The 12181-nt window shown below is 45.4% G+C and overlaps 1 protein-coding gene across 2 annotated transcripts in view; it reads left to right on the forward strand.

Annotated features, from left to right (window-relative positions):
• The window catches only part of LOC129830101 (plexin A3), a 119680-nt gene that overhangs the window by 56466 nt on the left and 51033 nt on the right, over positions 1-12181 (forward strand). For both annotated transcript variants that reach the window (XM_055892330.1, XM_055892331.1), the window contains exons 5-8: positions 625-725; positions 9612-9735; positions 9966-10122; positions 10931-11030. In XM_055892330.1, coding sequence (XP_055748305.1) covers positions 625-725; positions 9612-9735; positions 9966-10122; positions 10931-11030 — 482 coding nt within the window. The remainder of the gene's footprint in view (positions 1-624; positions 726-9611; positions 9736-9965; positions 10123-10930; positions 11031-12181) is intronic.

Below are 12181 nucleotides of genomic sequence, written 5' to 3' on the forward strand. Positions count from 1 at the left end.
CTTTCCACTGACTCTGCACTGTGTCACTCTTAGTTAGCCATGGGTGGTATGTTGAATAAGTCGTCTAGCGTTTAAAGGCTTGAAATGTTTACTAACACTGTTGAATTGACCCACTCTATCACTGCAGAGGCTGGAGGCTTAGCTGGTGTCACTGAACCAAATACAGTGTAGTTTAAAGTAGTGTAGTCTAGTGTAGTCTAGTGTAGTGTAGTGCTTACAGTTTTTTGGTCTGATGCATCCACATCATCTCTTACACTAAAAAAAGATTTTCAGCATCCGAGACGTCTGTGTCAAAAGCCACAGTTTAATAAATTGATTCAGACCTCGTGTCGGGGAATTGTTTAGTCTGTGAAGCTTGGATGTGCCCCAAAACCCATGAAAATTGTGAGCATAAAATGTTCACTCTGTTTTATTTCATAGCAGAAAATCTTACGTAAACTTAATGCTATCGTGACAAATTCACGGTTATGCCTTGAATTTAGATTTGTTTGACACTCTCTTCGCATTTAAAAAAAAAAAAACCTGTATGTGTGAAAAGCACAGTGCTAGTGTGCTAGTGTGAGCCTGTGAGGGTGTGTGTGGGTTGAATCAGATGCTAAGCTGAAGCTCTGTTGTGCTCTGCAGGTGAGCAGGCTACCTGTGGAGAGCTGTGGCCAGTACACCACCTGCAAGACCTGTCTGGGCTCTGGAGACCCCCACTGTGGATGGTGTGTTCTTCACAACAAGTAAGTGGATCACTTTACATTCATATCTTGTAAGGGTAGATGAATGTATTGGGGGGGGGGAATAATGCTTGGTTGGTTTGTGTGATCAAGTTGCCTCAGTTGATGCCAACTTTAACAGAATTAATTGATTCCAGAACTGCTGCACAGATTTCCAAGGTGACATTTGATACCAATCAAAGTGAGAATAATGGAGGCTCTGTTCAACATCAGGGTGGCCAGATGCTGTTGGAATGTAACAGTCTAGCAGCAATACAGCCAGTTTATTATGGACTTTTAATGGCACCACTAAGAGATCCGGGGTTCAGCCCAACTAGTGGGAAGCTGCCTGCTGTCACCCAGTCCACCTGGCCTGCTCTAGTCCGCTCCACGTAGGAAGTGACAGGTGACAGGTGACAGCTGCTCCAGATGTGATCCTTCCTATTGACCCCTGGGATGACCCCTGGGCAGCAGCTAGTAGGAGCTCAGGAAATGTCTAAATATTACTGGTCCTCTGCCACTCCTCTCTCACTCCCTTACTTGTCATCAAGCAAATATTTCCTCCAGTCCCACTGTAGATTAATTGACTGGGTACGTCATGACAGAGTGATGTGTTCAGTTACGGGGAGAAGGGTATTCCTGCGAAGGGAGAAGCATGTGTGGCTGCTGCATAGTGTACACTTTCATTTATTGAGTGTAATGGCCACAATATGGAGGGGGTTTCTCTGACATATGATTAACGGAAAAACAAAGTAACACAAAGTAGAGCAGAAATCCCCTGAGTGGATTTCAATGAAACGTCCAGAAATGTAAGCAGGTCTTTTAAATAGCCAGCCATGGGAAAGTCCTGAAACTGTTTCATTATGTTACATTTCTCACACTAAGGTCTGGTTTTGTCACTGTGTTACATATCTAGATAATGTCCAGAGGTAGATTATTATTTTTTTCTTCTGAAGACCTCAATGACGACCAATTAAAGAAAATAATAATAATAATAATTCAGTCCTTTTATATTTTTCCCTGCCATCCATACTTTAATCAAGATAACAATCTTCGGACTGATGATGTAATAATTAGCATATATTTTGCCAAACTAGTTTGAAAGTGACATTTGTTTGCATATTAATGCGATATCCCCAACATTTTTTACATGAACTTGTGACAACCACTGCACAGCGCAATTAGTGTGAGATCAAGCAAAGTGATGAATAGATTGAATGGCTGAATTGTGCCTGATTCATACGTCCAACCTCTGTTCCTCTCTGGTGAAGCGTCATCCCAGTGTGACACAATCCGCTTCTATTCCCATCCACTCGTGTTCTGCCCCTTTAGGTGGCTTCAACGTGCTGTCTGTCAGGCTGGCTGTCTACTTGAACCCCTATGATGCTCAAACAGAGAAACAAAGGGAAGTTGATTGGGTCAGATTGAGATGGGGGACAGGCACATTCAGTCTGTGGGACAGCAGACACACTCAGGTCATATGCTCGGTGGAGTCTGAGTTGTGTCGTCTCACAGTGTTGGGGCCCATGAGAAACAGAGAGCAGGGCTTTGTTCCTCCTAGCAGGGTACAGGCCAGGCCAGGCAACCTCAGACTGCTCATTCATGTGCAGGAGGTAACTCAAATGACTGGGATGACTCGCTTCCATGGACCACAATGGGCATCTCCTATTCAAGCCCAGTCAATGAGCCACGTTTTCAGACAGCACACACTTTACTTGGTGCTCAACTTTAGATTGTCTTTAATTTTGAGAATTTCTGACCAGACTACTAAAACTCATTGTGGTTTCTTCGATATCTTCGATATTACTTTTTCTAGGCCAATCGATGCGGTCACAGGTCCTAAAATGAAACTAATAATATACTGAACTTTCTAAAGCTATTTTTTTGTTGGTTTTGAGGTTTTCTATTTTGAGTCCTTTGTGGGATATTGCTTTTTTGATCATGAGGTAGCTATTTCAGCTGTATATTTCAGTGTTTAACACAGATGTCTGCAATGGCCCCATTCAACCCTTGCTCTCATTTCACGGATAGAGAGCTTTATTTTGGTTATGTCTGTGTGTGTAACGGGTGACGCTCTCCTCATCCTCGGATGAGGTGAGGAGAGAAGGATCGGTAGACCAATGCGCAGCGAGGTGTGATGACATAATGAATTTATTGAACAAAACGAACACTGACACGAACTATACTTTAGAAATGAAACAAAATAACAAACGGACAACGTAGACGAAACCTGAACATGGAACTTACATAACGACAGGAAGAACACACGAGCAGGAAACAGACTACATCAAAACGAAATACAACCGAAACAATCCCGTGTGGTGCGCAGACACAAACACAGGAGACAATCACCCACAAACAAACAGTGAGAATGCCCTACCTAAATATGACTCTTAATTAGAGGAAAACGCAAACCACCTGCCTCTAATCAAGAGCCATACCAGGCAAACCGAAACCAACATAGAAACAGATAACATAGAATGCCCACCCAACCTCACGTCCTGACCAACTAACACACAAAAACTAACATAAATAGGTCAGGAACGTGACAGTACCCCCCCCACAAGGTGCGAACTCCGGGCGCACCAGCACAAAGTCTAGGGGAGGGTCTGGGTGGGCATCTAACCACGGTGGTGGCTCAGGCTCCGGGCGCGGTTCCCACCCCACCATAATCCAACCTAACTTCCTCCCTCCAAGAATGTCCACCCTCTTTTTTCCCCCACACAATTCTCTTAATAATATATTTAATAAGGATAACACCGGGACAGAGAGATAAATCAAGATAGAGGGATAGATAAGAATATAGAGGTAGAAAAAGATAGAGAGGGAGATCAGGATAGAGGGGCAACTCCGGACTGAAAGGCAGCTCCGGACAGAGAGACAGCTCTGGACTGATGGGCAGTTCTGGGTATCCAGCCTTTTCAGGCTGAAGGACAGCTCATGGCTGACTGACGAATCTCGATGCTCATGGCTGGCTGACGGCTCTCGACGCTCATGGCTGGCTGACGGCTCTCGACGCTCATGGCAGGCTGACGGCTCTCGACGCTCATGGCAGGCTGACGGCTCTCGACGCTCATGGCAGGCTGACGGCTCTCGACGCTCATGGCAGGCTGACGGCTCTCGACGCTCATGGCAGGCTGACGGCTCTGGCTGCTCATGGCTCTCTGACGGCTCTGGCTGCTCATGGCGCTCTGACGGCTCTGGCTGCTCATGGCTCGCTGGCGGCTCTGGCAGATCCTGTCTGGTTGGCGGCTCTGGCAGATCCTGTCTGGTTGGCGGCTCTGGCAGATCCTGTCTGGTTGGCGGCTCTGGCAGATCCTGTCTGGTTGGCGGCTCTGGCAGATCCTGTCTGGCTGACGGCTCTAGCGGCTCCTGTCTGGCTGAAGGCTCTAGCGGCTCCTGTCTGGCTGACGGCTCTGTAGGCACATGGCAGACGGGCGGCTTTGCAGGCTCATGGCAGACGGGCGGCTTTGCAGGCTCCTGGCAGACGGATGGCTCAGACGGCGCTGGGGAGACGGATGGCTCAGATGGCGCTGGGGAGACGGATGGCTCAGATGGCGCTGGGGAGACGGATGGCTCAGATGGCGCTGGGGAGACGGATGGCTCTGGCCGGATATGGCGCACTGTAGACCTGGTGCGTGGTGCCAGAACTGGAGGCACCGTGCTAATGACAAGCACCTTCCTACTAGTGCGGGGAGCAGGGACAGGGCACACTGTATTCTCAAAGCCTACTCTATCCCTGATGCGTGGTACCGGCACTGGTGACGCCGGGCTGAGGACAAGCACATCAGGATTAGTAGGGGGAGAATATACAGTGTGTACAGGGCTCTGGAGACGCACTGGTAGCTTAGTGCGTGGGGCCGGAACTGGAGGCACCGGGCTAGATACACGCACTACAGGGAGAGTGCGTGGAGGAGGAACAGGGCTCAGGATACGCACTGGTAGCCTAGTGCGTAGTGTATACACTGTAGGTACTAGGCTGGGGCGGGGAGGTGGTGCCGGAAATACCGGACCGTGGAGGCGTACTGGCACTCTTGAGCATTGAACCTGCCCAACCTTACCTGGTTGAATGCTCCCGGTTGCCCGACCAGTGCGGGGAGGTGGAATAACCCGCACCGGCCTATGTAGGCGAACCGGGGAAACCATGCGTAAGGCAGGTGCCATGTATGCCGGCCCGAGGAGACGCACTGGAGACCAGACGCGTTGAGCCGGCCTCATGACACCTGGCTCAATACCCAATCTAGCCCTCCCAGTGCGGGGAGGTGGAATAACCCGCACTGGGCTATGCACTCGTACAGGAGACACCGTGCGCTCTACTGCGTAACACGGCGCCTGCCCGTACTCCCGCTCTCCACGGTAAGCCTGGGAAGTGGGCGCAGGTCTCCTACCTGCCCTTGGCCCACTATCTCCTAGCCCCCCCCCAAGAAATTTTTGGGAATTACTTACGGGCTTTTTCGGCTTCCGTGCCAGACGCGTTCCCTCATAGCTCCGGTTCCTCTCTCCGGTAGCCTCTGCACTCCCCAGTGCCTCCAGCTGCTCCCCTGGCTTTTCGGGCTTCCAGCCACGTCTCCTTGCTGCCTCCTCATACCACCGCTGTTGGGCTCTCGCTGCCTCCATCTCCTCACGAGCGCGGCGATATTCCCCAATGTGCGCCCAGTGTCCTTTTCCTTCCAAGATCTGTTCCCAAGTCCACGAGTCCTGATTGCTCTGTTGAGCTCTCCCCCGCCGCTTGGTCCTCGGATGGTGGGTGATTTTGTAACGGGTGACGCTCTCCTCATCCTCGGATGAGGTGAGGAGAGAAGGATCGGTAGACCAATGCGCAGCGAGGTGTGATGACATAATGAATTTATTGAACAAAACGAACACTGACACGAACTATACTTTAGAAATGAAACAAAATAACAAACGGACAACGTAGACGAAACCTGAACATGGAACTTACATAACGACAGGAAGAACACACGAGCAGGAAACAGACTACATCAAAACGAAATACAACCGAAACAATCCCGTGTGGTGCGCAGACACAAACACAGGAGACAATCACCCACAAACAAACAGTGAGAATGCCCTACCTAAATATGACTCTTAATTAGAGGCAAACGCAAACCACCTGCCTCTAATCAAGAGCCATACCAGGCAAACCGAAACCAACATAGAAACAGATAACATAGAATGCCCACCCAACCTCACGTCCTGACCAACTAACACACAAAAACTAACATAAATAGGTCAGGAACGTGACAGTGTGACATAACTCTCAAGACCTCATTTAAGGCACTTATCAATCTGAATGCACTGCCTCAAGCTTTTGAAGGTGGTATGATGAGTTTTCATATGAAAACTGTGGTGGGGGTTGTCATGTGCTCCTCTGATCTGAAATATCTACATTTATCTAGGCACTTATCACTTGTCTTGCTACTGTTATGACACGTATTGGAGTGATGCTCCGAAAAACGATGCAGTGAAATTTTGGGGTTGTTAAATCTTAATTCTTAAACTGTGTTGCCAGAGCTCCCCTTCCCTTGGGAAGATGGGTTGCCATGGGAGATGGCTGTTCAAAAACACCCCCTGCCAAAAACACTCTTGTTTGGGAGACTAGCTTTGACCTGCTTCCCTTTCTTTTACTTGTTGTCTCTGCTTTGTCTGCTATTCCTCCAGGGCTCTTTAGCCTCGAGCCATCATGTTAGTCGAGCCAGGGTAGAGGAGAAAAAAAATGCACCCTGGGAAATGGTCTGTGTCCATGGTAACAACAGGAAACTGGAAGATGGATTTGCAGTGTGATTCAAATCAGGCTTATTTAGTGATTTCTCTGCTACTCTATCTGTTGAGGGGGGCATTGGTTAGGATGTCTCATGTGGCATTTATCTTGTGGAAACTTCCCCTACTCAAGAGACTTCATTAATGTTCTATAAATGATGAAAGCACACCGTGAAATGACAGCACACCATCATATGTCAGTATCTGTTCAGTTATTAATGTAAAGTGCTCACTGAATGGTGAAGGTACCTCTGCGTTAGTTTAAATAAGACTGGGATTGTCAGCGTATTATTATAATTAGAGGATAATTGAGAGCAACTACTATTACATGAAAATATCATATACTTTTGCTTTTAATGTAATATGGAACATCTGCAATGTTTACTGTTTGAAGATAGCCTTTCTTTTATCCAACATTTTGCAGAACAGCAAATGCACATTCTGAAGATGTTGTCCGATGTCTTTGAGAGAAGGTGTTTCAGATTAACATGGTTCAAGGTTAATAGTAAAATGGACAGTGAAAAAAGCCAGTGATAAGTGACTGCCCTTTCAATAGTTTCGCCCCCTCAGCAGACATGATTGTCTTTTGTGTTGTCTTTCTCTCTAATCAAAGTCAAATAGATAATTAACCTAGACCCTTAGTGGCCGTTACGGCCCCCACCCTCCCCATTTCAATTAATGTGCTCAATTGATCCTGTCTCTGTGTCCCAATGCTTCCCAGTTAACCCCAACACTGCCATTTTAGTTATGTAATGACATTATTAGTAGATGATTTACATGTGTTATGAAAGGCTTATTTCATCTCCTCCGTCCAATTAATCATTTGAACAAGGTGAAACTTTGCCTTTTAGAGTCAGAATGAACAGAGAGGTCATAATGTGGTTTGAATGTGGCCTTGGATTCATTTGACTTTGAGGGCAGGGTAATAGAATTCACGTAACCTGAAGTGGTGAATTGGGCATGTAGGGAGGGAGCCTATCTGCCAAAATAAATGACTAAATCAGTTACTCCGCTCTCCTGGGCTTATTCCTTAGAAAAAGCCTGTTCTCAAGTTTAAAGGAAGCCATGTGCTCAACGCATGGCTTTCTCTTAGGGTTAATGTGAGCCCCCAATCTCCTGTTTCTCACCCATGTCCCTCTAGTGTCTTTAGTGCCTCACTACATTATCCTCTGACAGTTTCTAGCCCCATTTCACTTGATCATATATTACAGAGGACTCCTCACCTGCTAATTGAAGATGTGTTGAGTCCATTTTGTCCCCACAAAGAATAGTCACTAATGCAGGTCCCTGATCCCCTGGATTTCTCATGGCGTCATTGCAGGGCTGTTAGAGCGAGAGAGAAAGAAAGCAGCTGAAGGGACCTCCACCCCAGGGGGACAACGTTTCACCATAAATCACATATCTGCCATTCCACTAGGAAGAGGGCTGCACTGTAATTGAATTAAACCTCATTCCTGGAAACTGAATGAGAAGAAATGACAAAGCAACAGAAGAATCGCAGTGATATGAATTGTTTGTTGTTGGCTGGCGAGGAGACACACCACAGTTTCACTTACTTTACAGAGAGCAGTCATGTCTGGTGCTAGGCCCTGCATTTTTTATTAAGCCTACCCCCATTCTTTCCCCAGACATATGGCTTTAATTAGAAGTAAACAAATCATTTATGGTGTGTTGCATCTTGGGTAAAAAAAAAAAAACAGCCCTGCAACTGTAGCGGCTTCTTAATTCTTTAAGAAGATGTTCCTCTAAAGGAAAATAAAATACATTTCCTTCCGGAGACACGCTTATCACGCGCTTAAGTTGAATGCTAACCTTCAAATCAAGTTTGTGCTTCGCTGCTTCTGCTTTCTCGCATTGATGAGCCTGTGAAATATAAGTAGGCATGTGACACATTTCAAGTTTATTTTATTGGCAGAACAAAACAGTTTATATTTTCATTCATTTCATTTTGATGTTTATTTTTCCTTATATTTCATTTTTATCACATTACAATATTTTATTTAATGGTTTCTGGACATGGTGTTAATGGAGATTGTAGTGAGATAGTGTTGTGTGTTGTCATGCTCTGCTCTGTCTGTCCCAATGTGAAATAATCCCTAATTGTCTGCAGTAAAATCCAGTGGCATATTGGACATGGTAAAAAGGACAGGGCTGGTTGGTGCGTAAGCAGGAGTTTTTTATTGGGGATAATCCTCAGCCACTTTCAGTGCAGCTGTCAAGCTTAAACGTGAAACTTTTAACTGCACTTACAGTAACGCCACGTCTAACAAATGTGCTGCTGTTATAAATGTTTTAATATCCGGCTGCTCCTTCGAATCTCTAAGGAGAAAAATAGGACATTCACTTCCACAGCAGAAAATAACAGGCTTAAAACAAAACTGCAACGAGAGAGAGAACGGCTGCTGTGCCACATTAACCTGATCATATTTTTTGTCACAAAAAACATTTGGTTGAATTGTCATTGTTCTGGCTTCAATAGGGATTTATGAAAAAATTGGTTCAAATCATCAAGACCAGGTAAATTAGGTCAGTTAGCAGTATAAACGTTTCTGCTATGCAACATTAACGTGACAATGGGGAAATTGGTGACAAAAACATCTTTGACGTTGTTGTGATGTGATGCTTGGCTCAGAATATTTCAAAATGTGTAATTTTGGGGTATTTCCATGTATTTTCCTAAATGTGTGTTCATGATTAGAGTAGATTAGATGTTTATTTAGTCACGTGCACTGGGCTGAAGATGTATTGGCAGTACACAGTGAAATACTTAAGCTCCGAGCTCCAACAGTGCAGGTGTGAAGAAAAAGTAGAAACCTGACATGTTTTGTAGGAGCTCGAAGCGAGGCGCCATCCATTGGTGCCATCTTAACCCTACCTTAGTCCATACACTGGTATAATTCTTATGCTGCTCATACCTGACCTGCCCACTTAAACCACCTCAGTCATTTGTTACACCTAAATCTTATTCCAGAGGTTACAAGTTTGTGCCAGACTCCCGGTGCTCTGTTGGACAATGGAGTGGATGGATTTTTACCCAGTAATATGGCTGCGGGCTGTGTACTGCATTGAGCTGAGTGTCATATTAGGAGTAGTACAGCATGTAATGTTGTGATCATTATTGACCCCTAACCTCATTGGGTTTTCTCCCAGGTGTTCCAGACAGGAGGCCTGTGAGAAGTGGGCCGAGCCGCAGCATTTTAACACAGAGCTGGACCAGTGTGTGGACATTAGTGTCACACCTAACAACATATCTGTGACCTCTACTTCCACCCAGGTAATTACAGGCTGTAAATAAATAAAATAAATAAAAAATGTTCACACCAGAGAAAAGCACGACGCTAGCTAATCCCAACATGACCAATATGGAGTTGGCTCATTAAGCTGTCATTAAAGATTTCTGGTGTTAGTCTAACCTTCACTGAGATGCAAGGATACGCGCAGGGACGACTCCACCTGTCACCTGATATGCTTCTCTCCCGTCTCTCTCCCCCCTCTTCCCTCCAGCTGAGTGTGAAAGTGGTAAACGTGCCCAGCCTGTCAGCCGGGGTGACGTGTGTGTTTGAGGAGTTGACAGAGAGCCCAGGGGAGGTGCTGGCCAAGGGGCAGATCCTCTGTATGTCCCCCTCCCTCAGAGATGTCCCCTCCCTCGCACAGGGATACGGTAAAGCTTCTATCAGATACCACTATAACTCTATAGTAATAATACTAATAATATAAACCATTTAGCAGATGCTTTTATCCAATGCGACTTACAGTCATGTGTCCATACATTTTACATATGGGTGGTCACGGGAATCAAACCCACTATGCGGGCATTACACGCACCATGCTCTACCAACTGAGATACAGAGGACCATGTTCAAAGGTTGTCCATTGAATAATAATGTTGTTATTTTCTGATGATCATATTTATCACTATAGCCATACTTTTTGTGTATGATATTATCTATACATTTTAATACACTTCATTCACTGCTGTAATGTGTCTGACGTACACAGTGTTTTGGTTTTTCTGAGCCTTGTGGACATGGGCCTTAATGTGTTTTCCGAAAACATTTGAAAAACAACTGAATCCTCTTGCTGGATGGACTGATGGGAACCTGAAAAGTGCAGTAGCTCGTGTTTTGTTCCATTAACGGCAATTATTTAAAGTCCACTAGAAATGCTTTGCCAATTATCTTGAAGTCAGGCCTACAGGTATAATTGAGCTAGTTGAGATGCGGCCTTTACCTCAAATGAAATAGTACATCTGTTCATGGGTTCCTGTTTTGGACCATAAGTGCACTTCTCTTGGTAATGGAAATGTTAGATAAAAGGCAGGAGCAATTAGACATTTTTATACAAATCCACATTATTTAATTTGCTTAGAAGAAGAATATTTTCCTGGGGGTATGGGATCTCAGACGGACGGATAATTGTTTCCGAGCTTCTAGGCTGTTTGGCTTACTGTGGGTCTTTTGTCATTTCAGGTGACAAGCGAGTGGTCAAGTTCTTCCTGAAGTCCAAGGAGACAGGCCACAAGTTCATCACCACTGACTTCATCTTCTACAACTGCAGCGTGCTCCAGTCGTAAGTATCTATCTACTATGATCTCTCATCTCTCTGAGGAGAGGAAAGACAGAGGAGCTTTCAGTGAAGGAACATATTGATTGGGTCAGTCCGTCACTTGAAGTTACTTGATGATTTCTATGGGACTGTGTAGCCACGTCAGGCAGAGAAACTGCCTTGACAAGTAACAGGTTACCTGTTTTTTCATTCATTTATCTCCTTGTCAAGTTGTTTTTATAGTGGTATAAAAAATACTGTAGGTCAGTGGTCACCAACTGGTCGATCGCATTTCTAGTCGATTACCAAACATTTCTATAGAAAAGCAGATGATAAAGGCTTGCGTTCTTTTTTTGTATTATTCGTGTTGCACTGTTGGCTGTAGGTACACTTGAATCAGAAGCCCTGCATACCGGGTAGGCAAAGTTTGTAACCATTTCATTTGTCTGAAAAGACAAACTCTGCCTACCTGGTGGACCAGGAGATCTGTGGCTAAATCGAGTGCGCCTACTGCGCTGGCCGATTGGATAGCTCAAATCACCGTGCCTAGAAGTTTGATACTAGCCTACCTGAGATTTCATCACTTTTAAAACAATGACCAGAGAGACTGTCAAAGAATACAGCAAAGAGCTGCTGTTTTTATGAGTGAGCTCAGGTTTAATGTTTTATTCAGCACTGTCACTGTTTTTATTCAACACTATTACAAAACATAAAACACCTAACGAGCAGCTCGTTATGTCTATTTTAATATCAAGGAATATTTCAGTTTCTCTGGTCACAGGAACAACATGAATTTGTGCTTGAGGCAGATGCGGATGCGGTGCGACTCGAGTTTCACCATCAGGTGGACAACTGTGTCCCCTCTCTCTGGTCAGTCTCACCAGAGAGAATAATGGAGAGAGCAGGGACCGTGAGAGGCTGACCCTCTGCTGCTCTCTCCCTCCCTCCGCTGAGACTAATGCCATGTTCAAAACAACTGGGAACTCGTAACACCGACATCTCCGACTTCAGTGCGTTCAAGACATTTGGAAACTAGGGGGAAAAATAGATTAGACTGGGAAAAATTGCTTTGAATGGTCATCCAACTCGAAATTCCAAGTCTAAAACATTTCCGTCTTTCTAGAGCCCCGACTTTCCGACACCGAACGTCACTGACGTCATGATTTTATCTAGTT

The sequence above is a fragment of the Salvelinus fontinalis genome, chromosome 31 (genome assembly GCF_029448725.1).
Source record: "Salvelinus fontinalis isolate EN_2023a chromosome 31, ASM2944872v1, whole genome shotgun sequence".
Taxonomy (NCBI): Eukaryota; Metazoa; Chordata; class Actinopteri; order Salmoniformes; family Salmonidae; genus Salvelinus; species Salvelinus fontinalis.